The following is a 24,176-nucleotide window of genomic DNA, read 5'->3' as shown; positions in this document are numbered from 1 at the left end:
TACCGATAGACTCCTAAACGGAGAGGCTTATGTGCTTGATATTTGGCATAGACATGGCCATTGAGCCTGGGACGAACATGGCCGAACTCAAAATATTTGACGATCCATATTTTTTATTCATATTTACCTCAGCGCATTTCAGCGCACGGAATTCAGAGCAGGTGGGCGCTGATTCGCTCAGAGCGATCACGTGATGACGCTATGAACGCTATGACGCTATGACGCTATGAACGCTATGACGCTATGAAAACAAAAATCGCTATGACGCTATGAAACGCTATGAACGCGATGACGCTATGAACGCTATGAACGATATGACGCTATGAAACGCTATGAAGCTATGAACGCTATGACGCTATGAAAAAAAAAATCGCTATGACGCTATGAAACGCTATGAACGCGATGACGCTATGAACGCTATGAACGATATGACGCTATGACGCTATGAAACGCTATGAAGCTATGAACGTTATGAACGATATGACGCTATGACGCTATGAAAAAAAAAATCGCTATGACGCTATGAAAAAAAAAATCGCTATGAACGCTATGACGCTATGATGCTATGAAAAAAAAAATCGCTCGCTTTGCCAAGGGGCTCGCTCCCCCCCCCCCCCCCCCGTTCCCCTCCCCTCCCCCTCCCCTCCCCAGCCCGGCAATGCCGGGTACTTCTGCTCGTCTTACTATAATTCACCAAATGTCTGTCCATCTGTCTGTCTGTCTGTCTGTCTGTCTGTTCCCAGGTACCACAAAAACGGCTGAACCAATCACAACGAAATTTTGGGTGGGTAATCCTGGGACCCCCTGGAGTAAAATAGGCTATATTGGTTTTCCAATTTTTTCCCCAATTTTCCAACTTTTCCAATTTTGCCGTTTTTCCATGCACAATGGAATAATATTTACCGATATGAACAGTGATGTGGCTTTCATTGAAATTCTTCAAATACTGTTTAGATTTTGATGATTTGCGTGTGATATGATTTAACGGATGTTTATATGAATCGTTTAAAATAATAAAAAGCCTTCAATTTCTGATATTTTGCCTTTTCATTTGGGCCTACCAATCGAAGCCCCGCCCTTAGGGTGCGTACCGTTGCTAGTACATTTTAATTGAAGCAAATAGATGAATTCCACGAATGGTATGTGATTAAGACAGGTGTAATGAGTTTATTCTTGAACAGTCATTTTAATTCCTAGCCAAGTGACTATTTTAGTAAGACTCAAACTATCATTATAATGGGGCTAAAACAAAGAAACAGCAACAACAAAACAAAACAACAAGATCGCAAAACAACAACGAAACAGCAATAAAAACAAAAAACCCAAAGGAAATCAACAAAAACAAAACAGCAACAAAAACAAAACAGTAACAAAAAAACCAACAACAACAAAACAAAACAACAAGATCACAAAACAACAAAAACAGCAATACATGAAAAAGCACCCCCAGCAACAACAAAACAAAAAAAAGCAAAACAACAAGATCACAAAACAACAAAACAATGACAACAAGATCGCAAAACAACAACGAAACAGCAATAAAAACAAAAAAACCCAAAGGAAATCAACAAAAACAAAACAGCAACAAAAACAAAACAGTAACAAAAAAACCACCAACAACAAAACAAAACAACAAGATCACAAAACAACAAAAACAGCAATACATGAAAAAGCACCCCCAGCAACAACAAAACAAAAAAACAAAGCAAAACAACAAGATCACAAAACAACAAAACAATGACAACAAGATCGCAAAACAACAACGAAACAGCAATAAAAACAAAAAAACCCAAAGGAAATCAACAAAAACAAAACAGCAACAAAAACAAAACAGTAACAAAAAAAACCACCAACAAAACAAAACAACAAGATCACAAAACAACAAAAACAGCAATACATGAAAAAGCACCCCCAGCAACAAAAAAACAAAAAAACAAAGCAAAACAACAAGATCACAAAACAACAAAACAATGACAACAAAAACAGCAATAAAACAACCACAAAAGCAACACCAGCAACAACAAAAAAGCAAAACAAAAACAAAACAACAGCTACAACAAAACAACTACTCCCAAGTTCCGATATTAGGGGGTTCGTCGGAGGCTATAGCAAACATTACTCCACAACTAATGCTGCAACCATTGAAAATAGCTCACAGTATTTGAAGCAGGTGGTTGATCAACAACTTGATGTCGTTTGGTCGGGGAGTTTGATGTTTTGGAACTCTTGGCAGCAATTTCTGGCGCCTCGGTCAAAAGCTTCCTTCGTCCTGCAAGAAGGATCTGCCGTTGTGATCGACGCTGTGCATTCGGTGACACTGAAGGAGCTCCTGAGGAAGCATAATATGGAGTGGACATCAAATAAACCGATGAAATGGAGTGCGTTGATGCCACAGTTTATCAACAAGGTGAAGTGCAGAGAGGACTTTGGTATTGTGAAAGCTAATTGTTGTGGTGTTATTGGAAAAAAAACATACATTAAACCTATCACCATAACAGATTGAGCTCCCGGTACAGCACAATAATAATAATAATAATAATAATAATAATAATAATAATAATAGTATTAAATTGTTTTTCCGACCACAAGGCGATAAATATTAAAGAATATTGCTTCTTCCTGTTATTAAAGAACATGGGTGACTTGTAAACTTTATATGTTCATATATCTGTTACAGTTCTTGTACTTGTCATTGGATTAACATCAGCTCTGAACTAGCTGAATGGTAACATATCTGTGCGATAAAACAGAGGCCCTTGAGAACCTCGTGTGCTGCACAATGTGAAACGGTTATTGTTGTTCCACTTCAAGAATCTGTTGAATCCGTGTGTCTGTGTTCGGCTTAATCGTGAATTGCATTTCCTTGTTGCAAGCTGAATAAGCACAACTTTAGGGTATTAAGGAGAGTGGGACATAAGGAAGGGGGGGGGGGGGGGGGAGAGGTGGGGAGAGGTTGAGAAGAGAGAGGGAGTGAGTGGGGTGGAGGTAGGGATGAGTGCCTCAAAGACGGGGAAGAGGAGTCGAGTGTGGAAGGAGGGGGCGGGCAGGGGAGATGGGAGGAGCAAGTGGAGAAGGAGCGGTGTGTGTGCGTTCTCGCACACAGAATTATGGTTATGTGGCGACTTCAACTGTCATCATGCCAGCTGGCTGGGTGTGGGTACCTCTCGCACGAGCGATGGCACCTCAGGAAAGGACTTCTGTGACTCATTGGGACTGACACAATCTATCTATTTCCCAACCCGGATCTCAGTCAATGGAGTGTCTTCTCTTCTAGACTTGGTTATGACAAACTTCCCTGCAAATGTCTGGAGTTCTTCTTCTGTTCCAATCGGTTCATCTGATCATGTGCTTGTTAAAGTGGACATCTCTCTGGCCATTCTCAGAGAGCCTCCTCAGCGTCGACGAGTCTGGCTTTTCACTCAGGCTGACTGGCACGGTCTTCAAGCAGCCATCAATCATCTGGAATGGTCTGCCATCTCTACTGCCTCTGACATCAACTCATCCTGGGAATTCTTCCAAAGCAAACTGCTCTCTCTCATGCACAGATTTATCCCATCTCGTCTTCAGTTGTCATACCCTTCCTCCCGCCCATGGTACACGGAATCTTGTGGTGAGGCAGTTGCCCTGAAACAACTTTCCTTCACCTCATGGAAGGCAAATCCAATGGAAGGCAATCTCAGTTCCTTTCACAAAGCTTGGAGCAAGTGTGTGTCTACCCTCAGGAGAGCCAGGAAACAATATCTCTCCACTCTCAAGACTGAACTCAGAAACCTGTCTCCCTCCTCCAAATCCTGTTGGCGTCCGGTCAAATCTGTTTCTGGTGTTTGTTCCCTCTCCATCCCCCCCCTTACCTCAAATGGCTACACAGCTGACTCCACACGTGAAAAAGCTGAATGCCTCAACTCTGCGTTTGCCTCAAAATCTTGTTTCCCAAACCCACCTCTCTTTGTCCCCACCTTTCCCAGTCAAACCCAGCGGCTCCTGGACTCCTTCTCTCCTGACACCTTATTCTCTCCTTCTTCTCTCCTGTGTCCTTCTCTCCTGACAAGGTGGAGAAGTTTTTGTCAAACCTCGACTCTGATTCTGCAACTGCATCAGACGGCATCAGCCCACGGGTCCTCAAATCCTGCTCTGCTGCTCTATCTCACCCACGCTCTGTTCTCTTCACCCTCTCCTTTGCTCAAGGTCATCTGCCATCTGCTTGGAAATCAACCAACATTACCGATTTACACAAAAAATGTGCAAAAACAGATCCTTGCAACGATAGACCAATCAGCGTGCTCCCAATAATCAGCAAGGTCATGGAATCCATCATTGCTTCCGATATTAAATCCTTCCCCTTCTCCCACGGGTTGACCTCAGATCATCAATTTGGATTCAGATCAGGTCATTCTACTCTGGACATGCTGCTTCTGCTGTCTCAACAATGGATGGAGGTCCTCAACACCAAACAGGACATCAGAGCTGTCTCCCTTGACATATCATCTGCCTTTGATACGGTCTGGCAGACAGCTCTGCTCACCAAACTCTCCTCCTATGTAAATCTCCATGCATGGCTTGCGGACTTTCTCTCTCGTTACAGTCAATGTGTGGCTCTGAATACAATTCTCTCATCTCCCCTTCCTGTCCAGGCTGGAGTTCCCCAAGGCAGTGTTCTGGGCCCTGTGCTTTTTGTGGTCTTCATTAATGATCTCTCTGACTCTCTGGAAAATCCTCTCTATCTCTTTGCTAATGACTCCACTCTCTGCCGCTCCATATATCAACCCTCAAATTTGCAGGCAGCAGCCTCTTCACTCTCTGCAGACAACAACAACAACAACATGCATTTTAAGGCCATTTTCCCTGCTAGAGCGGGGGTTAGCCTTGCGGTCCCCATGACAATCTTCTCCATTTTGCCCTATTTTCTGCATCTCTCCTTGTTAACCCCCTTGCCCGCATTTCTTCTTCCACCATCTTTAGCCAAGTCTTTCTCGGTCTTCCCCGACCTCTACTTCCTTCGACATCAATTTCCATCACTCTTCTCAACCAGTCACTTTCATCCTTCCTCAACACATGACCAAACCATCTCAGCCTGTTCCTCTTCACAGCATCAATCACAGGCAATATTCCCATCATCTTTCGCAATTCATCATTTGTCTTCCTCTCTCTCAACGATACTCCGCACATCCATCGAACCATTCGCATTTCCACCCTTTCCAGCCTTCGTTGCTGCTCTACGTTCATTACCCATGTCTCGCTCCCATAAATCATAACACTTCTCACACATGTAGCATACACCTTTCCCTTCAGCTTCAGCAACACTCTCCTCCTCATCAGCACGCCACTCAGTTCCCGAAACTTCTTCCATGCACATCTCACTCGAGCAACCGTTGCCGAGTCTGATCCACCTTCTCCATTCAGCATGTCTCCGAGGTAGCAAAATGTTTTCACACCTTCCAGCTTCACGCCGTCTCCAAGATCCAACTCAACATTTCCTCCATCTGCAGCTCCCTCTGTGCACACCTTACATTTGAATGTAGCTGCCACACTGGTAAATGACCCTCTCAGACCACTACATTTTTGATGAACCCACTCAGCGCACATTGTACATTCAAAGGAGTTCACTCCGACACCCTTCCTGCACACAGCACACAGCCACTTCCCAGTTCTTTCCACCTCACCACATGCTTTACCACTTGCCATCACCTTCGTCTTTCCGATATTCACCTTCAGACCTTCTGTCTCCATACATTCCTTCCACTTGTTCATCTTTTCCTTCAGTCCATCCATACTTTCCGCAATCAACAACAGATCATCTGCATACAACAACTCCCACAGTAAACCCTCCTTTACGTTTTGAGCCAGCACCTCCATCACAGCTACAAATAGCAGTGGACTGAGTACCGACCCCTGATGCACTCCCACCTTCACCTCAAACTCACCACTGTTCCCGTCCTTCGTCCTTACAGCTGTGCGCGGTCTTTTGTACATTGCCATCACTACTCTGATCAACCATTCCTCCACTCCTAACTTCCTCAATGCCCATGTCAATACTTTGCGTGGAACCCTATCGAATGCTTTCTCCAGATCAACAAACCCAAAAATCAACTTCTTCCTCTTCTCCATGTACTTCTCCTGCAACTGCCTCACAATGAAAACCGCATCTGTCGTTCCTCTTCCTGGCATAAATCCAAACTGCATTTCGTCGATCTTCACTTTCTTCCTTATCCTCCTCTCCAACACCCTTTCCAATACCTTCATTCCATGCTCCAATAACTTTATCGCTCGGTACGAGCCACACTCCAGAGGGTCACCTTTCCCCTTGTATAGAGGGACGAGGGTACTCAGTTCCCAATCCACTGGAATGCGGCCTTCTTTCACCACCAGATTACAGATCTCTGTCATTCTCTTCACACCCCAACTTCCTGCTGCCTTCAACATATCTCCCACAACTCCCGTCGGCCCTCCCGCTTTTCCACTCTTCATTGCTTTTATCGCTTCCTCAACTTCCTTCTCAGTTATCTTCTCTGCCGGTCCTAAAACTGGGTTACTCTCTATGTTGCCATCCCATTCATTCTCTGTATTCAACAGCATTTCCATATATCTTTTCCATCTTCCTTTAATTCCATCTGGGTCGACAACGATTTGTCCCACTTCATCCCTCAAAAAACTCACCCCCATCACATCACACCTCTCTTTCGCTATGTGCTTTGCAATCCTGAATACTGCTTTCTGACCCTCTTCCGAATCCAAGCGTTCTCCGAACATTTTCCTACATGCCTCCTGTGCCTTTGCTCCCTCTTTCTTTGCAGCCTTCCTGGCTGCCTTATAACTTTCATGCTCTGCTGTTTCTGCTCCCGTACCCTTCGCCTTCTGCCACTCCTTGAACTTCTTCCTCTTCTCGTCAATCCTCTTTCCAACTTCATCATCCCACCACTCTCTGCAGACCTGGACAATATCACAGACTGGTCAAGCAAGTGGAAAATGTCTTTCAAGCCTGACAATTCTCACACTCTTACTATGTCTCTCTGAAAAGACAGTCTGGAAAACCCTCCCATCTACTTTCTCAACAATCCTCTCCAATAAGTTCTGTCACTCAAGCTTTTGGGTGTCACTATCTGCTATGATCTTTCCTGGGAAAACCACATTTCCAAGCTGGCCTCAAAAGCCAGTCATGGACTAGGCATCCTCTATCATGCAAAGTTCTTCCTTGGCACCTGTGAGCTCTTCACCACATACAAAGCTTTCATTCACAACTTGATGGAATACTGCTCTCCCCTCTTGGCTGGAGCACCTGCCTCACACCTTGCCCAGTTTCACCCTGTAGAAACCAAAGCTTTAAGAATCATTGGTATCTCCCGTGATGAAGCTAACTCTGAGGGCCTTTCACTCACTCACCGCAGGCAGGTAGGTGGTCTTTCTGTCTTCTGCCGACTCCTCTCCGGCCTTGCTCCCCCAGCTCTGTCTGTGATCTGTCCCCCAAATATTCCTTCAGGTCATACAAGATCTGCTAGCAACCCTCTTCTTGTGAAACTGCCAAAATCAAGACTCTCTATTCACCTTCACTCTTTCATTCCCCTTTTCTCCCGCCTCTGGAACAAACTCCCACACTCTCTTCAATCCCACTCCTCCCTCCAGGTCTTTAAAACAGCTGTTCACCACCATCTCTTCTCTTCCCCCATTCAAAACCTTGATCTTTTCTACCCCGGTTAATGTACCCCAAATCCACCTCTTTCAATCTCCAACTTCATTCCTGAAATTCCTAGTCGTGTCCACTTGTTTTATAGTGTGTACCCCGCCCTTCCTCCCTCCCCCACCCCTCGCCCTCTCCTGCCTCCCACCTCCACCCCCCTCCCACCCCAGCCTTCTCCCTTCAGCAGATCTCCCGATGTCCCTGTTCTCTACTGTTGTTGTGCTTGTGTGCTTCCCTCTCTTTCCTCATCTTGTCTCCCGTTCCCTTTATTGTATGTTTTATGTGTGTGTTTTGTGTTTAATGTGTTCGCTCTTACACGAGCATCAACTTTGTATACAGGCTATGGTTGTAGGTCCAGCAGATCAACATGGGCAACGCTGCTGATTTATGACCATGGGGTCCCAAACTGTTGAAGATGGTACTGGTTCTGCCAGGTGGGGAGAGGTTCAGAAGTGAGGATCGACTCGGTAGTTTAAATGTGGGATCAATGAAGGGGAGAGGGGTAGAGGTGGTGGAGATGATGCAGAGAAGGAGCCGGATGTGTTGTGTGTGCAGGAGACCAGATGGAAAGGAGACGGGGTGAGGGCATTGTTAGGATGATACAAGCTGCTGCAGGCGGATGGGGATGGAAGGAGTAATGGCGTGAGAATAATAGTATCGGAAGAGATAAGCAAGCGGGTGGTCAGAGCGGAAAGATGGGAGGGATGGATAGTTCTGGTATGGGTGGTGATACAGAGGCAAATGGTGTGTGTTATGTCGGTATATGGGCCACAAATGGGAATGACTGCGGCAGCGTAGCAGGAATTCAGGGACGCACTGGAGAGGATGATGGAAATGGTTAAGATGAAGATGATGTTGTGCATTGTGTGGGACTTTAATGTGCATGTCAGAGTAGTGGAGCTGGGTGATGAGGTATACAACAACAACAACAGGCATTTTAAGGCCATTATCCCTGCTAGAGCAGGGGTTAGCCTTGCGGTCCCCATGACAATCTTCTCCATTTTGCCCTATTTTCTGCATATCCACTTGTTAACCCCCTTGCCCGCATTTCTTCTTCCACCATCTTTAGCCAAGTCTTTCTCGGTCTTCCCCGTCCGCTACTTCCTTCTACATTCATTTCCATCACTTCTCAACCAGTCACTTTCATCCTTCCTCAACACATGACCAAACCATCTCAACCTGTTGCTCTTGACAGCATCCATCACAGGCTCTATTCCCATCATCTTTCGCAATGCATCATTTGTCTTCCTCTCTCTCAACGATACTCCGCACATCCATCGAACCATTCGCATTTCCACCCTTTCCAGCCTTCGTTGCTGCTCTACGTTCATTACCCATGTCTCGCTCCTATAGCGGAGTAAATGAAATGTGTTGGTAAATTTGGTTGGGAACGAGGAATAGAGAGGGTCAAGAGTTGGTGGCGAGGAATAGGATGGCTGCAGCTGGTTCATTCTTTCAAAAGCGGGAAAGCCATAAGATTACCTCTAAGAGTGGACAGCACCGAAAAGACCTGGATTTGGTGGTGGTAAGGAAGTGACAGTTGTGCAGGGCTAAGGATTGCAAAGCAGTGGTGGGATAGCATGTTACCACCCAGCACAAGCCTGTGGTGTTTGTGGTACAGATGAAGAAAAGGAGGGAGGTTAAGTCGGGGTCGGAAAGTTATTAGGTGGGGGAAGTGTCGGGGCAACGTCGTCGTAGAGTACAAGTAGTACACCATTCACGTGACTTGTCATTCACACGACTTACCTAGCAGAGTTTTCTGAGTGCAACATTCACACGGAACGCCCAAACCGTCTGCATTCAGAATCATACAAACATATGCACAGTAGAACGGCTACGCCTGACGTTTACTGTAGCAGCACGGGTAAGTCGCGGTGGCCATCTTGGAATATTTAATCGCTGCTGTGCCATTGATTAAGCAAGTTTTGCACTGAAGGTCTGAGCTGTTTTTCATCCAAAAGCATCCAATTTGAGGATTCGTGGCATAAATATAACCCCTAATTGGCATTGTGTACCACTCTTGATGTCAGATGGGTAACTCATGGACTATTTGTGCCGCATTTCACTCGCTATCATTGGTGAAATACTTCCGAGTGAATACTCCACTCGTGGCCCATCGGATATCGCCAGTGCTCCACAATGCTCGTTACGTTCTCTAGATGGATTTTTTAAATAGGAAAGCCATCAAACTGCTAATTATATAAGAGGAGCGCAGTCCATCTGAGTAGAACCGCGTAGCACACCCACTATCAGTCCCAATCAATCAAATGCAATCACAGTCCAACTGGCTTCCATACAATCAGTAGCGTTGACGATAACAGCCACTAGGCCTACCTAGTTGTAGGCCACCGACACACAGCAAGGTTGATTTGCCTCGCTTAATAAATCATGAAAATCAAGCTCATAACGGCTAAATTCTGATCATCATAGAAATTATGAATAATCACTACTCACTCGTGGAAGCTTCGACTGCGTTCTTTTGCCCCGGTTTGGTAGTTGGTGGAGTTAATTGCAAAACATTCAGCCCCACTGCTGCTACGTGACTTCCTTGAAGGCGCCGGTCATCATGCATATTCCAAGATGGCCGCCAGATATCCTGTGCTGAACAGCGGAACGGCCATTCTACTGTATATATATATATATTTCTTTGTTCAGAATCCCCCTTCCTCTGCCCATTACCCCACACACTCCTTCCCTTTCACCCCATGCCTGACTTCTGGAAGCCAGTGAATGGATCAAGCAAGGTGGGCGCGACATGCGATTGGGAGTAATCCTTCAACATGGTGGACTTGCATGATGCTTAGCATTTAAAAGGACAAGAGCATGGACAATCACCATAGGTTGGCATCCATGGCGAGGAGGAAATACCTTCTTACGAAACGTCCTGCTGAGTGTGGTGAGAAGGGCGGAGTCATTTTTGTTGCGTTGCTGGTACCCAGAATGCCCTGGGAAGTTGAAGGCACTTCCCCCAAGCTTCGTGGATATGCTGGTCTTGTGTTTCGTCTGTATGTCCAGGTGTGTGAGATGTGTGTGCGGCAGATCTACGACAAGCCCTGGATCCTATTTTTAAAAAGTCACTGACAAAACTGGCAAGTGACTGCCACAAACAATACACATATAACATGTGTGGCACCTCTTGTAAGCAAAGCACTGAACCCGTCCCAGTAAGGTAAAAATACATTAATGAAGAGATTATTGTCGCAGACTTCGGACCTCAACATCTGGTGATGTGCAAAGCCCAGAAGCGTAATCCGATTCGGAAATCCCACACTCACCCTTCGTACTTCCGGTGGCTTCTTCTTTCATCTCCTGCATATCATCAGCGGTTTCCTTGGGCTCCACTGTAACCCCAATGGTCTCTTTAGAGGCCTCCGTACTGATAGCCGTCTCCATGACAGCACCAATTGTCTCATCGGTAGCTTCTCGTTCACTCGTATCACAACTCCAGTTCCTCTTCTTATGCTTTTTTCTCTTAAAATTCATTTTTACATCCGAACTTTCCTCGGAGTCATCACTCCCCCACCAAATGTTCCAAGCCATGCAAGTCTGATCACCCTTCTTCTCAAACTCTTCTTCTTCCCTCTTCAACTTTGCCCTGAGAGAAAGAAATCAGTCGCATTTGCAAAATTATTTACAATTCAATAGAAAAGTAGTTGCAATTTCTTTTTTAACAAAACAATAATTGCAACATTATCGAAAAGGACAAATAAAATCGATATATGAATATGAATGAATGATCGTTTTAAGGCCATTTTCCCCGCTAGAGCGGGGGTTAGCCTTGCGGGCCCCATGACAATCATGGTTCCCTGTTTGAAGCAATGTTTTTATGGCCGGATGCCCTTCCTGACGCCAACCCTTAGTCGCCTCTTACGATGCGCAGGGATACGGTGTACCTATTCTAAACCGGGGTACACACCGGGATCATTCATCCCAGCAAGCTGGTACTCAATTTGCCGACTTCAGAAGGATGACAGGCTGAGTCAACCCCCCTGGTGTTAATTTAGCGATCGACCGGGATTACGAACCCAGGATCCTAGGATCCCAAGCCAGCACCCTAACCGCTAAGCCAACACCAGGCGAACACCAACAAAGAAAATTGATAGAAAAACCTTATTTTGGCTGGCAGAATAGCGACTGGCCCATCTGCATCAAGATTGCATATGTTAATGATTCCATGGTGTCTCCCAGAATAAGTAGGCCGTTGTGTAATGACCCTCCCAGGAAAAATTCCTTTCTGTATTGATGCTGCTTGCATAAATAGCACTACCCTGCAGCAGTAAGTTTGAGTGATGAGGTGTGAATATGGCACAGGAATGATGCACAATGTAATTGCTTTTACCTGTACCCTAATTACCTTTGGATAGCTCTCCTGATATCCACTTCATGTTTATCAAAGCTAAGTTTGCAAGTAAATTACACACGTACAGAGGTGTCGTTTCATCTATTTTCGTTTGCGAGTATCAAATAAATAATCTAATATCTTTGCGGGTATCCAATAAATATCACGAGCATCACGGGCTGGCTCCCATAGTTTATCTGCACCATAACAATGGATGCGGAAAGCTATTTTTGCATGTTAAAAACACACACACATCTTATTGGCAGAGGTAGAATGACCAAGAAAAAAACAGGTAAAAAGCAAAGGAAAGATGACAATGAAAGAGGACGAATGGGTTCCAAACAACACAGGAATGCAGTGACGAATGTGCGAAGGTCAGTATGAATGTAATGCCTCATATTTTATTCCTCACTAAATATAATTACAATTACCATATTTTTTGGCGAACAAGTTGGTACTTTTTCCTCCGGAAGTCCGGGCCTCAACTTATACTCAGAATCATATTAAAGTGCCTATTGAAAGTCTACACCCTCTTTCAAATTTTTCACGTTTTCTTGCCTTATAGCCTGGAATTAAATTTCATTAAACCAGACTTTTTCCACCTTTATTTACACATCGAAACCAACAACTTTCAAGTGAAAAACAAATTCTACAAATTCCAGAAAATTAATAAAGAATACAGCACATAGAGACATAAATGGGAGGGAGACAACAACAACAACAACATGCATTTTAAAGGCCATTTTCCCTACTAGAGCGGGGGTTAGCCTTGCGGTCCCCATGACAATCTTTCCCATTTTGCCCTATTTTCTGCATCTCTCCTTGTTAACCCCTTTGCCCGCATTTCTTCTTCCACCATCTTCAGCCAAGTCTTTCTCGGTCTTCCCCGTCCTCTACTTCCTTCTACATTCATTTCCATCACTCTTCTCAACCAGTCACTTTCATCCTTCCTCAATACATGACCAAACCATCTCAGCCTGTTCCTCTTCACAGCATCAATCACAGGCTCTATTCCCATCATCTTTCGCAATTCATCATTTGTCTTCCTCTCTCTCAACGATACTCCGCACATCCGTCGAACCATTCGCATTTCCACCCTTTCCAACCTTCGTTGCTGCTCTACGTTCATTACCCATGTCTCGCTCCCATAAATCATAACACTTCTCACACATGCAGCATACACCTTTCCCTTCAGCTTCAACGACACTCCCCTCATCATCAGCACGCCACTCAGTTCCCGAAACTTCTTCCAGGCACATCTCACTCGAGCAACCGTTGCCGAGTCTGATCCACCTTCTCCATTCAGCATGTCTCCGAGGTAGCAAAATGTTTTCACACCTTCCAGCTCCACGCCGTCTCCAAGATCCAACTCAGCATTTCCTCCATCTGCAGCTCCCTCTGTGCACACTTTACATTTGAATGTAGCTGCCACACTGGTTAATGACCCTCTCAGACCACTACATTTTTGATGAACCCACTCAGCGCACATTGTACATTGAATGGAGTTCACTCCGACACCCTTCCTACACACAGCACAGGGCCACTTCCCAGTTCTTTCCACCTCACCACATGCTCTACCACTTTCCATCACCTTCGTCTTTCCGATATTCACCTTTTTTTTTTTTTTTTGGATACTGAATCGAGGCTCGTGAAAGAGCTAACATTTACTTCACAAACAAATCAACCAGACAAACAAAATACCCAAAAAGAGGGAGCGGAAGACAAGATGGGGAGAAGGGGAAGCACACAAACACAACATCCGAGAACAGGGAGATGTATGGAAGGGAGAGGGCCCGGGGGGAGGAGGCATGGGAAGGGTGGGGGGGAGGGAGAAGTATAAAACACAAGGACACCAAGGACTTCCTGGACAGAAGTTGGTATTTCAAAAAAGTGGAATTGGGGTGAAATTAGCAGGGGTAGAAAAGATCAAGGTTTTGGATGGGGGAAGATAAGAGATGGTGGTGAACAGCTGTTTTAAAGACTTGGAGGGTGGAGTGGGATTGAAGAGAGTGAGGGAGTTTGTTCCAGAGGCGGGAGAAAAGAGGAATGAAGGAGTGAAGGTGAGCAGAGAGTCTTGATTTTGGCAGTTTAACCATAAGAGGGTTGCAGGCAGATCTTGTGCGACCTGTAGGAATATTTGCGGGACAGAGCCCAGAGAGAGCTGGGGGGGCAAGGCCAGAGAGGAGTCGGTAGAAGACGGAAAGACCACCAACCTGCCTGCGGTGAGTGAGTGAGAGGCCCTTGGAGTTAGCTTCATCGCGGGAGATTCCAATGATTCTGAATGCTTTGGTTTCAACAGCCTGAAGGCGAGCTCGGTGTGAGGCAGGAGCACCAGCCCAGAGGGGAGAGCAGTATTCCATTGAGCTGCGGATGAAAGCCTTGTATGTGGTGAGGACCTCAGGTGTGCCAAGGAAGGACTTCGCACGAAGGAGGATGCCCAGTCGGCGACTGGCTTTGGAGGCCAAATTTGAAATGTGGTTTTCCCAGGAAAGATCATGGCAGATAGTGAGACCCAAAAGCTTGAGTGACAGAACTTCTTGGAGAGGATTATTCAGAAAGTGGATGGGAGCGTTAACCAGTCGGTCACAACACAACCTTCAGACCTTTTGTCTCCATACATTCCTTCCACTTGTTCATATTTTCCTTCAGTCCATCCATACTTTCCGCAATCAACAACAGATCATCTGCATACAACAACTCCCACGGTAAACCCTCCTTTACGTTCTGAGCCAGCACCTCCATCACAGCTACAAATAGTAGTGGACTTAGTACCGACCCCTGATGCACTCCCACCTTCACCTCAAACTCACCACTGTTCCCGTCCTTCGTCCTTACAGCTGTGCGCGCTCTTTTGTACATTGCCATCACTACTCTGATCAACCATTCCTCCACTCCTAACTTCCTCAATGCCCATGTCAATACTTTGCGTGGAACCCTATCGAATGCTTTCTCCAGATCAACAAACCCAAGAAACAACTTCTTCCTCTTCTCCATGTACTTCTCCTGCAACTGCCTCACAATGAAAAGCGCGTCTGTCGTCCCTCTTCCTGGCATAAATCCAAACTGCATTTCGTCGATCTTCACTTTCTTCCTTATCCTCCTCTCCAACACCCTTTCCAATACCTTCATTCCATGCTCCAATAACTTTATCAGTCAGTACGAGCCACACTTCAGAGGGTCACCTTTCCCCTTGTATAGAGGGGCGAGGGTACCCAGTTCCCAATCCACTGGAATGCGGCCTTCTTTCACCACCAGATTACAGATCTCTGTCATTTTCTTCACACCCCAACTTCCTGCTGCCTTCAACATATCTCCCACAACTCCCGTTGGCCCTCCCGCTTTTCCACTCTTCATTGCTTTTCTCGCTTCCTCAACTTCCTTCTCAGTTATCTTCTCTGCCGGTCCTAAAACTGGGTTACTCTCTATGTTGCCATCCCATTCATTCTCTGTATTCAACAGTATTTCCATATATCTTTTCCATCTTCCTTTAATTCCATCTGGGTCGACAACGATTTGTCCCACTTCATCCTTCAAGCAACTCACCCCCATCACATCACACCTCTCTTTCGCTATCTGCTTTGCAATCCTGAATACTGCTTTCTGACCCTCTTCCGAATCCAAGCGTTCTCCGAACATTTTCCTACATGCCTCCTGCGCCTTTGCTACCTCTTTCTTTGCAGCCTTCCTGGCAGCCTTATAACTTTCATGCTCTGCTGTTTCTGCTCCCGTACCCTTCGCCTTCTGCCACTCCTTGAACTTCCTCTTCTCGTCAATCCTTTTTCCAACTTCATCATCCCACCACCAAGTTTCCCAGTGCCTCGGTGGTCCTTTTGTCCATCCACATACTTCACCAACGGCTCCCAACAGACTAGCTTTCATTGACATCCAACCACTTTCAAGCTCAACCACATCATCCTCTACCCTCCTCAGCCTCTCTTTTAATGCCTCCCTTACTGTCACCTCTTTCAACCTCCACACCTTCATTCTCGGTTGGTACTTCACCCGCCGAGCTCTCCACGCACCTTTCACCCTTATGTCGCAGACAACCAAGTGGTGCTGTGAAACAGCCTCCTCCCCCGGGATCACCTTTGTGTCCCAGAGGTGCCCCCTATCTCGCCTACGCACCATCAGGTAGTCAACGGTTGTCGTCGACCCACCTGACGTGTATGTAACAAGCTTATTATCCTCTTTCTGGAACTGAGTATTACAAATCAACAAATCAGCTCCATCAGCAAACTCCAAAATCCTTTCACCTATTCCATTTCTCACACCATATCCGTAACCCCCATGAACTCCCTCAAAACCATCCAGCCTCCTTCCCACATGTCCATTTAGGTCTCCTCCCACCACAACAACTTCCTCATCTTTTACGTTTTCCATCAGCTTCTCTATCGCACACCAGAACCTGTCCTTCTCTTCATCGCTTCGAGCAACCTGCGGAGCATATCCCGAGATGACATTCACCAAGAGCTTTCCAATCATCATTTTCACCATCATCAACCTATCACTCACTCTAGTCACACTCACCACACTGTCTACAAACTCCTCAGAAAACAGGACACCAACACCATTCACGCCCTCCAGGCACCCTTACCACACAAACTTGTATTTCTGTCCCTGCCTACCCTTCACCATTCTCACACCACTTCCCTTCCATCTCGTCTCCTGCACATAACATATGTCCACTCTTCTTCTGACCAATACTTCCACCACTTCTCCTGATCTCCCTGTCATTGTCCCTACATTCCATGTCCCAAACCGCAGAAACCGATCTCCACTTCGGTCTGTACCCTGCCCATATGTACTTGTAATTGTCATGGTTCTCTTTTTGAGGCAATGTTTTTATGGCCGGATGCCCTTCCTGACGCCAACCCTCTTAGTCGTCTCTTACGACACGCAGGGATAGTGTACCTATTCTAACCAGGGTACACACTGGGAAACGTTTAAAACATGGAAATTCTGGCGGGGGGGGGGGGGGGGGGGGTGGCGTCAGCATCACGGCTGCGGTTTAGACATATTCCAACAATATCCAAACAGAACCATGAAAACCATGAAAAACAATCTGGGAAAAGTCTCCAAGCGAGAACGTGGATTTGAGAAAGAAGGAGCAGAGGCGGAAGAAAAACGAGATACAGGGGGCGGGGCACATGTCGAGACGAGGAGGAGAGCGAACAAGCACGTGTCCGGGAGGAGAGAAAGAATCAATATAGAATTCTTTGTCTATCCGTTTGTCCTGTTTTTAAAAACGCCGGACAAAGGGTAAGATGCCCGCGAGAGGCGGGGGGGAGAAAAGAAAATCAAAGAAACAAGCAAATACTATGAAGGAAAGAACTTACACTCACAAAACACCGACGGGGGGAAGGGAGCCCGGAAAGACCAGGCCGCGCACGAGGCGCGAATAAAAAACGACCAATCACACACAAATCCGCAACAACCACAAAACCAAAACTAAACAGAAACACACAACAACACACACACAACAAAACAACCAGCGGAAACCCGACAAAGACACGAATGGGAAAACACTCAAACTTCGATGCCATGGAGAGATCGAAGCAAGCCTCGTCGCCCGAGGGACTTAATTACTTGCTGAAATTTGGGCACAATCATGAGCAAGTGCTTTGGCAAAAATGGTATTTTTTGTTTTTTAAATTAATCAATTAATTGATTAGTTACTCATTTATTATCGATTAATTAAGTACTTATTTATTTCCTTTCTCTTCTGCCATTATCTCAGGCACCTTTTGAGTTAGGAAGCTGATATTTGGACATGAGAATGACCAAGTGATTTGGCTACAAAGGCTATTTTTTATTTATTGATTAATCAATTAATCGCTTAATTATTCGATTAATGACTTAATTCATTTTTTAAAGTTACAGATTCGGATGAAACGGTGGTGGTTTAGGTATCCTATTAGCCAATTGATTAATTATTTAATAATTAATGATTTTTATTTATTTATTTTCATTATTAATCATTTATTTATTTTCTTTCTCATCTGGGCAATATCTCAGGCACCTTTTGAGCTGGGAAGCTAATATTTGGACATGACAGTGACCAAGTGATGTGGCTACAAAGGATATTTTTGATTTATTGATTAATCAATTAATAGATTAATTATTTATTGATTAATCAATTATTATTTTATTTTGTTCGATTACTGACTTATTTAATTAATTTTCAAAAAGTTACAGCTTCGGATGAAGCACTGGTGGTTTAGGTATGTTATTAGCCAATTGATTAAGAAAATATTTTACGATTGCTATTTATTGATTTTAATTACGCAATTAATCAATCAATTATTGTACACCTCTCCCTCCCATTTATGGGAGTTAAGTCCCTCGTCCTCTTCGCCCCCTTCGGTGCCCGGCGGTGATGTCATGCAGTGCCTGGAGATGGAATAGGAAAGGAGCGGTGCACAAATAGCTAAATCGACTTGTACCCCACATCATCTTAAAGGCTGAAAAATATGGTGCAATGAAAATTGCAAGGAATATGCATACATATTAATTTATTTTTCCACATAGTCTATCAACTGCAATTCACTTTAATAAGATGCGACTTGTTTTCCGGTGTCACTGTTGCAGGTTGACCACTTTGAGGCTTGTCGTCGTCGATATCGGTTTCCCCGCTCTTGAAATTCTTTGTCCAACATCTAACAGTGCTCACATCAATGGTGGAGTCGCCATACACATTCTTTAAACAGCTATTAATATCCACTGGAGGAACCTCGAGTGCAACAATACATTGAACAACTATTCTCTGCTGTGTACGCATATCTAGTGGGGCAGCCATTTTGAAAACGTGTTGTGATGTTGTCACGTGACCAATCACAGTGCCGCTCAACATAAAATGGGTGGCTGATATAAACATCATCTGGTGATCTCGCGTAGCCCGTCCTTTACTTCCTTCTGCATTCATTTCCATCACTCTTCTCAACCAGTCACTTTCATCCGTCCTCAACACATGACCAAACCATCTCAACCTGTTCCTCTTCACAGCATCAATCACAGGCTCTATTCCCATCATCTTTCGCAATTCATCATTTGTCTTCCTCTCTCTCAACGATACTCCGCACATCCTTCTCATGATGCCTTATCATAATGATTTTTGCCTTCTCATGATGATTTTTGCCTTCTCATGATGCCTTCTCATGATGCAGCCCAGCCTCAACGGACAGAGTGGTCTTTTCCTGCATCGCCATGTCCTCTACAGTACTATTAAAGCAGCCACATGCATAGGTTTTGATGGTGTTGTAAAATCCAATAATAATTGGACATTAGGTTTTCAACTGGACGGTAAAGAATTATGTCATTAAATTGCACCTAAGACTCAAGGACATAGACCAAAACAAATGAACAAAAACTTACATGAGCATCCTGCATTTGTAAAAAAAAATGTTGTTCCGAGCTCAAAATGCATTAGAAACAAATGTTGTCTCACCAGCACATGAGCTAGTGATAAAAAGGACCAAGAGCACTGTATAAGAGAAAATAATCTTGTATGAGCTGAATATTTCACCCAAGCGCCACCCGCAAACCTCATCCTGATGAAGGCCTTGTGGAGACGACCTTCCCATGGTAGCAGCTCAGCTAACAAGCGTTCCAGTGTCTCTTGCAGCTCCCTCACTTTTTTCCTTTTCGGATTCACTTTAACCTAAGGAAAAAGTGTATATTTGCAAACTTAGCTGACTGGCTGTGGTTCAAACAACTTCCTCAGTTCTCAGTTGTGGGTTAAAAAGCTGTTCAGAAAAGACAGTAAGGAGTGTGGCTAAGGGCTTGCAGTTGCAAGGGACCACTCGACTTACGGATCTCTTCCTGCAGGGCTTTTTCAGCTGCTGATGTTCGTGCTGCACATCTGCAATGAGCTCCCTGAGCTCCTGTAGGTTGCTGCAAACCAACTAGAAGGAAAGAGTGACATGAAAACTGAAAAAAAATCGGGAAATGCAAGGTGCCCTGACAGGCATAAAGTAAAGAAGAAAGGTAATTTTACATGTTTAAATAAATGGTGGATAATGAGGGTAACGATCATCGCTTACCTCAAAGCGCGGTTCACTTGCTACTCTGACTCCCTTTCTTCCTGGAACACGCGTGTTCAAGTCTGTACACAGTGAAAAATCAAGTGCAATCTTCCCTAAAACCAACCATACAATGAGGTGATTTATCCTTGTGATTCCAGTTGCATGACATGAACCTCACGTCAACATAGCTGCATGACATCTACCGACAAAGTAAACACAATGATGTGAATCATCGAGGCCTTTTTCCAGATGAATTCCAAATGTACACATCATTTCCTATATACGAAAATATTACAGTGAATTAAATAATTATGGGTTAGAAAGTGAACAACACTAAAATAGATTCGGTCTCGCCTTGACTTGAAAGGGCATTGAATATACAAGGAAGCACCTTGTGGATACTGTGAAAAACATGGAAGCGATGACAATAATTTTTTTGCTAAATTGCAGGCAATTCACTCAGGAGGTACAAAATGTCCTAACACACTCAGTGTCAATTATGACGTTATGAATTATGACCAAACAGACTCAGTGTCAATTATCTCAATTTATTGTTGCAAAGCGCCCCTCCCTTTATATAAGGGATCGTTTCTCTGTGTGCAGCTTTCATGGGGACTGAAAACACGTTTCTCGGCTTCTACTAGATGAAATCTGCTGTAAATTTCAGAAGTAAATGCTTTGTACATTGAGGTAATACGCAAAATCGCCAAAAGTATGCGGACACCCCTTCTAATTAGTGGATACAGCTGTTTCAGCCACACCCATTGCTGACAGGTATATATAATCAAGCACACAGCCATGGAATCTCCACAGACAAACATTGGCAGTAGAATGGGCCGACGGGCCGTACTGAAGAGCTCAGTGACTTTCAACGTGGCACCGTCATAGGATGCCGCCTCTCCAGTCCATACTAAAATGGTTTGTTGAGATCAGTGTGGAAGAACTTGACTGGCCTGCACAGAGCCCTGACCTCATCCCCATCAAACACCTTTGGGATGGATTGGAACGCCAACACTGCGAGCCAGGCCGAATCGCCCAACATCAGTGCCCGACCTCACTAATGCTCTTGTGGCTGAATGGAAGCAAATCCCCGCAGCAATGTTCCAACATCTAGTGGAAAACCTTCCCAGAAGAGTGGAGGCTGTTACAGCAGCAAGGGGGGTGGGGGTGGGGGACTAACTCCATATATTAATGCTCATGATTACTCCCGCCAGGGAGTAATGCATTCGATCGTGTCCGTCCGTGTGTGTGTGTGTGTGTGTGTGTGCGTATGCGTGTTCGTATGTTTGTGTTTGTGAACAAGATATCTGGAAAAGTTCTGAACGGATTTGGATGAAAGTTGGTGGGATGATTGCCCTTGGGATAAGGAAGAATTGATTAGTTTTGGTGAAGCTCAGGATATTATTCCGGATCCAGGAATTTATTTTGGGAATTCTTTTTTCTGTTTTACTACATTAAAGCTTTTATTCTTATTCTTAAATGATGTTTTTCTCCTCTAATTCCGAGATATATCAAAATTAATTCTCTGACAGTTAGGGCCTACTTTCTTTTTCATTTATTGTTTTGGGGAGAGGGGATGTTAAACAAAACGTATTATTCCAACTAAACCCACGGCGGGAGTATGCGCTCTACTGAGTGGCGTTCTAGTTTTGGAATGAGATGTTCGACGAGCACTTATGGGTGTGACGTTCGGGTGTCCACATACTTTTGGCCATGTAGTGTATGCTCCAAATTTCAGCAAAGTCTGTTTCCACATTCTTGAGTTTTATTTCGAAAACCCTAGAAATCACGTTTGTGTCTGTCCGTCCGTCCTTCCATCCGCCAAAAATGTGTTGACGCTCATATCTCAAGGGCTATAGATTGAAACTAGCTGAAACCTGGAATATACATCAGCCGTACAAAAGGTCTAGTTAATGGCTTTTGAAACAAATTCCACCAAAGTGCTAGAGTTTTTGCTTTCAAATTAAATATATATAAATATACTAGCCGAAAGCACCCGGCGTTGCCAGGGTTCTTTTTGAATGAATTTACTACTATAATTCAGCTTTTACTCGCTGCCATAGAAGATTTACTATAATTCAGCTCAGCTTTTAATTGCAAAATGGGCCCAGCCCGGCCGAAGCGGCCTCGCCACCTGGCCTATAACTTTCCCAGGGCCCGTCCCGACATTTTTAGTTCTTTTTGAATGAATTTACTACTATAATTCAGCTTTTACTCACGGCCGTAGACGATTGACTACTATAATTCAGCTCACCTTTTAATTGCGAAATGGGCCCAGCCCGGCCGAGGTGGGTGGGCCTCGACCGGCCTCGCCACCGAGCCTAAAACCTTCCCGGGGCCCGTCCCGACATTTTTTGTATTGGAGGTTTCTTCCTATCTTTCACCGTTCAAGAGATGAGCTTGCGCAGACAAACAAACAATCAAAAACTTTCTTTTAGACCAGGTGAAAGCACCCGGCGTTGCCCGGGTTATTTTTGAATGAATTTACGACGATAATTCAGCTTTTACTCGCGGCTGAAGAAGATTGACTACAATAATTCAGCTCAGCTTTTAATTGCGAAATGGGCCCAGCCCGGCCGATGCGGCCTCGACCGGCCTCGCCACCTAGCCTATAACCTTCCCGGGACCTGTCCCGACATTTTTGGTTCTTTTTGAATGAATTTACTAGTATAATTCAGCTTTTACTTGCGGCCGTAGACGATTGACTACGATAATTCAGCTCAGCTTTTAATTGTGAAATGGGCCCAGCTCGGCCAAGGTGGGCCTCGACCGGCCTCGCCACCTAGCCTATAACCTTCCCGAGGCCTGACCCGACATTTTTGGTTCTTTTTCAATGAATTTACGACCATAATTCAGCTTTTACTCGCTGCCGTAGAAGATTGACTACTACAGTATAATTCAGCTCAGCTTTTAATTGCGAAATGGGCCCGGCCTGGCCGAAGCGGCCTCAACCAGCCTCGCCACCTAGCCTAAAACCTTCCCGGGCCCCGTCCCGACATTTTCTGTATTAGAGGTTTCCTCCTATCTTTCACAGTTCAGGAGATTAGCTTGCGCAGACAGACAAACAAACAAAAACTTTCTTTTATAATATAGAGAGATATATAGACAGAAGATAGATTTACATAAATAAATATGCAAAATTAGAACGCCACTCAGTAGAGCGCATACTCCCGCCATGGGTCAAGTTGGAATAGTACGATTTCACAAAAGTTTGAGGGAGTAGTTCAGTGACAACACAAAACAAGACAACACAAGACAGACACTGCACAGATATATATTTAGAATATATAGAAGATAATGTTAAAAAAACAAGGCAATTTCACTTACATTTTCGGATTCAACATTCAATTCTATATAAGTGAGTGTATTTTGAGGCATGTGTGACTTCAAATAAAATTGTAAGCCAGGAAAAACGTTCGTTTCATTCCTGAGGGAAACAACATGTAAAACTGGCCCAAACGTGAAAACAAAACTCGCTCATTTTAAGTCGTACAAGCTAATGCGACCACTCATTCTTCTGGGAAGAATCCCGTGCACATGCTGGTCACACTTATAACTCACCTAAGTCTTTATAAGTTCATCAAATACTGACACCGCGATTGACATTCGCTGAGGTAAATGTTGATCTACCTTCTGAGGTAAAAAAAACAAAAACAAAACAAAACAGTTTTAAAGCATTATACGTATCAAACGATACATTTTATGAAATGGGGAAACCTAATACACACTTTCGTGGTTTTAAAATGACAGAACATGTCTTTATTATAAATAAAAAAATGAACATTGAAGATGACGCTGCTAACAAAATACACCGCTCTAACGCATAACCACGAGTTTTAACTACATTTACAACAAATATGAAAACTATTTTCATATCACAATGTTAAATATAGAATATATAGAAGTTAATGTTTAAAAAAAATGAGCCCTATCTTCCAATGGTAAAAAAATCCTTCAAAAAATTCCTGGTTCTGGAATAATATCCTGAGCTTCACCAAAAACTAATCAATTCTTCCTTATCCCAAGGGCAATCATCTCACCAACTTTCATCCAAATCCGTTCAGAACTTTTCCAGATGTCTTTTTCACAAACACACAAACACACACACACACACACACACACACACACACACACACACACACAC

The 24,176-nt window shown here is 44.4% G+C and overlaps 1 protein-coding gene across 3 annotated transcripts in view; it reads right to left on the bottom strand.

The window, feature by feature from the left end:
• The window catches only part of LOC137421606 (uncharacterized), a 182,523-nt gene that overhangs the window by 11,085 nt on the left and 147,262 nt on the right, over window positions 1-24,176 (bottom strand). For all 3 annotated transcript variants that reach the window (XM_068107830.2, XM_068107837.2, XM_068107852.2), the window contains 5 exons: window positions 20,051-20,112; window positions 19,820-19,912; window positions 19,553-19,668; window positions 10,948-11,267; window positions 2,157-2,329 (listed from right to left, as the gene is read on the bottom strand). In XM_068107830.2, coding sequence (XP_067963931.2) covers window positions 2,157-2,329; window positions 10,948-11,267; window positions 19,553-19,668; window positions 19,820-19,912; window positions 20,051-20,112 — 764 coding nt within the window. The remainder of the gene's footprint in view (window positions 1-2,156; window positions 2,330-10,947; window positions 11,268-19,552; window positions 19,669-19,819; window positions 19,913-20,050; window positions 20,113-24,176) is intronic.

This window comes from Myxine glutinosa, chromosome 1 (assembly GCF_964187855.1).
Source record: "Myxine glutinosa chromosome 1, kmMyxGlut1.1, whole genome shotgun sequence".
In the NCBI taxonomy this organism is placed as follows: domain Eukaryota; kingdom Metazoa; phylum Chordata; class Myxini; order Myxiniformes; family Myxinidae; genus Myxine; species Myxine glutinosa.
This window is presented reverse-complemented; position numbering and strand designations above follow the sequence as displayed.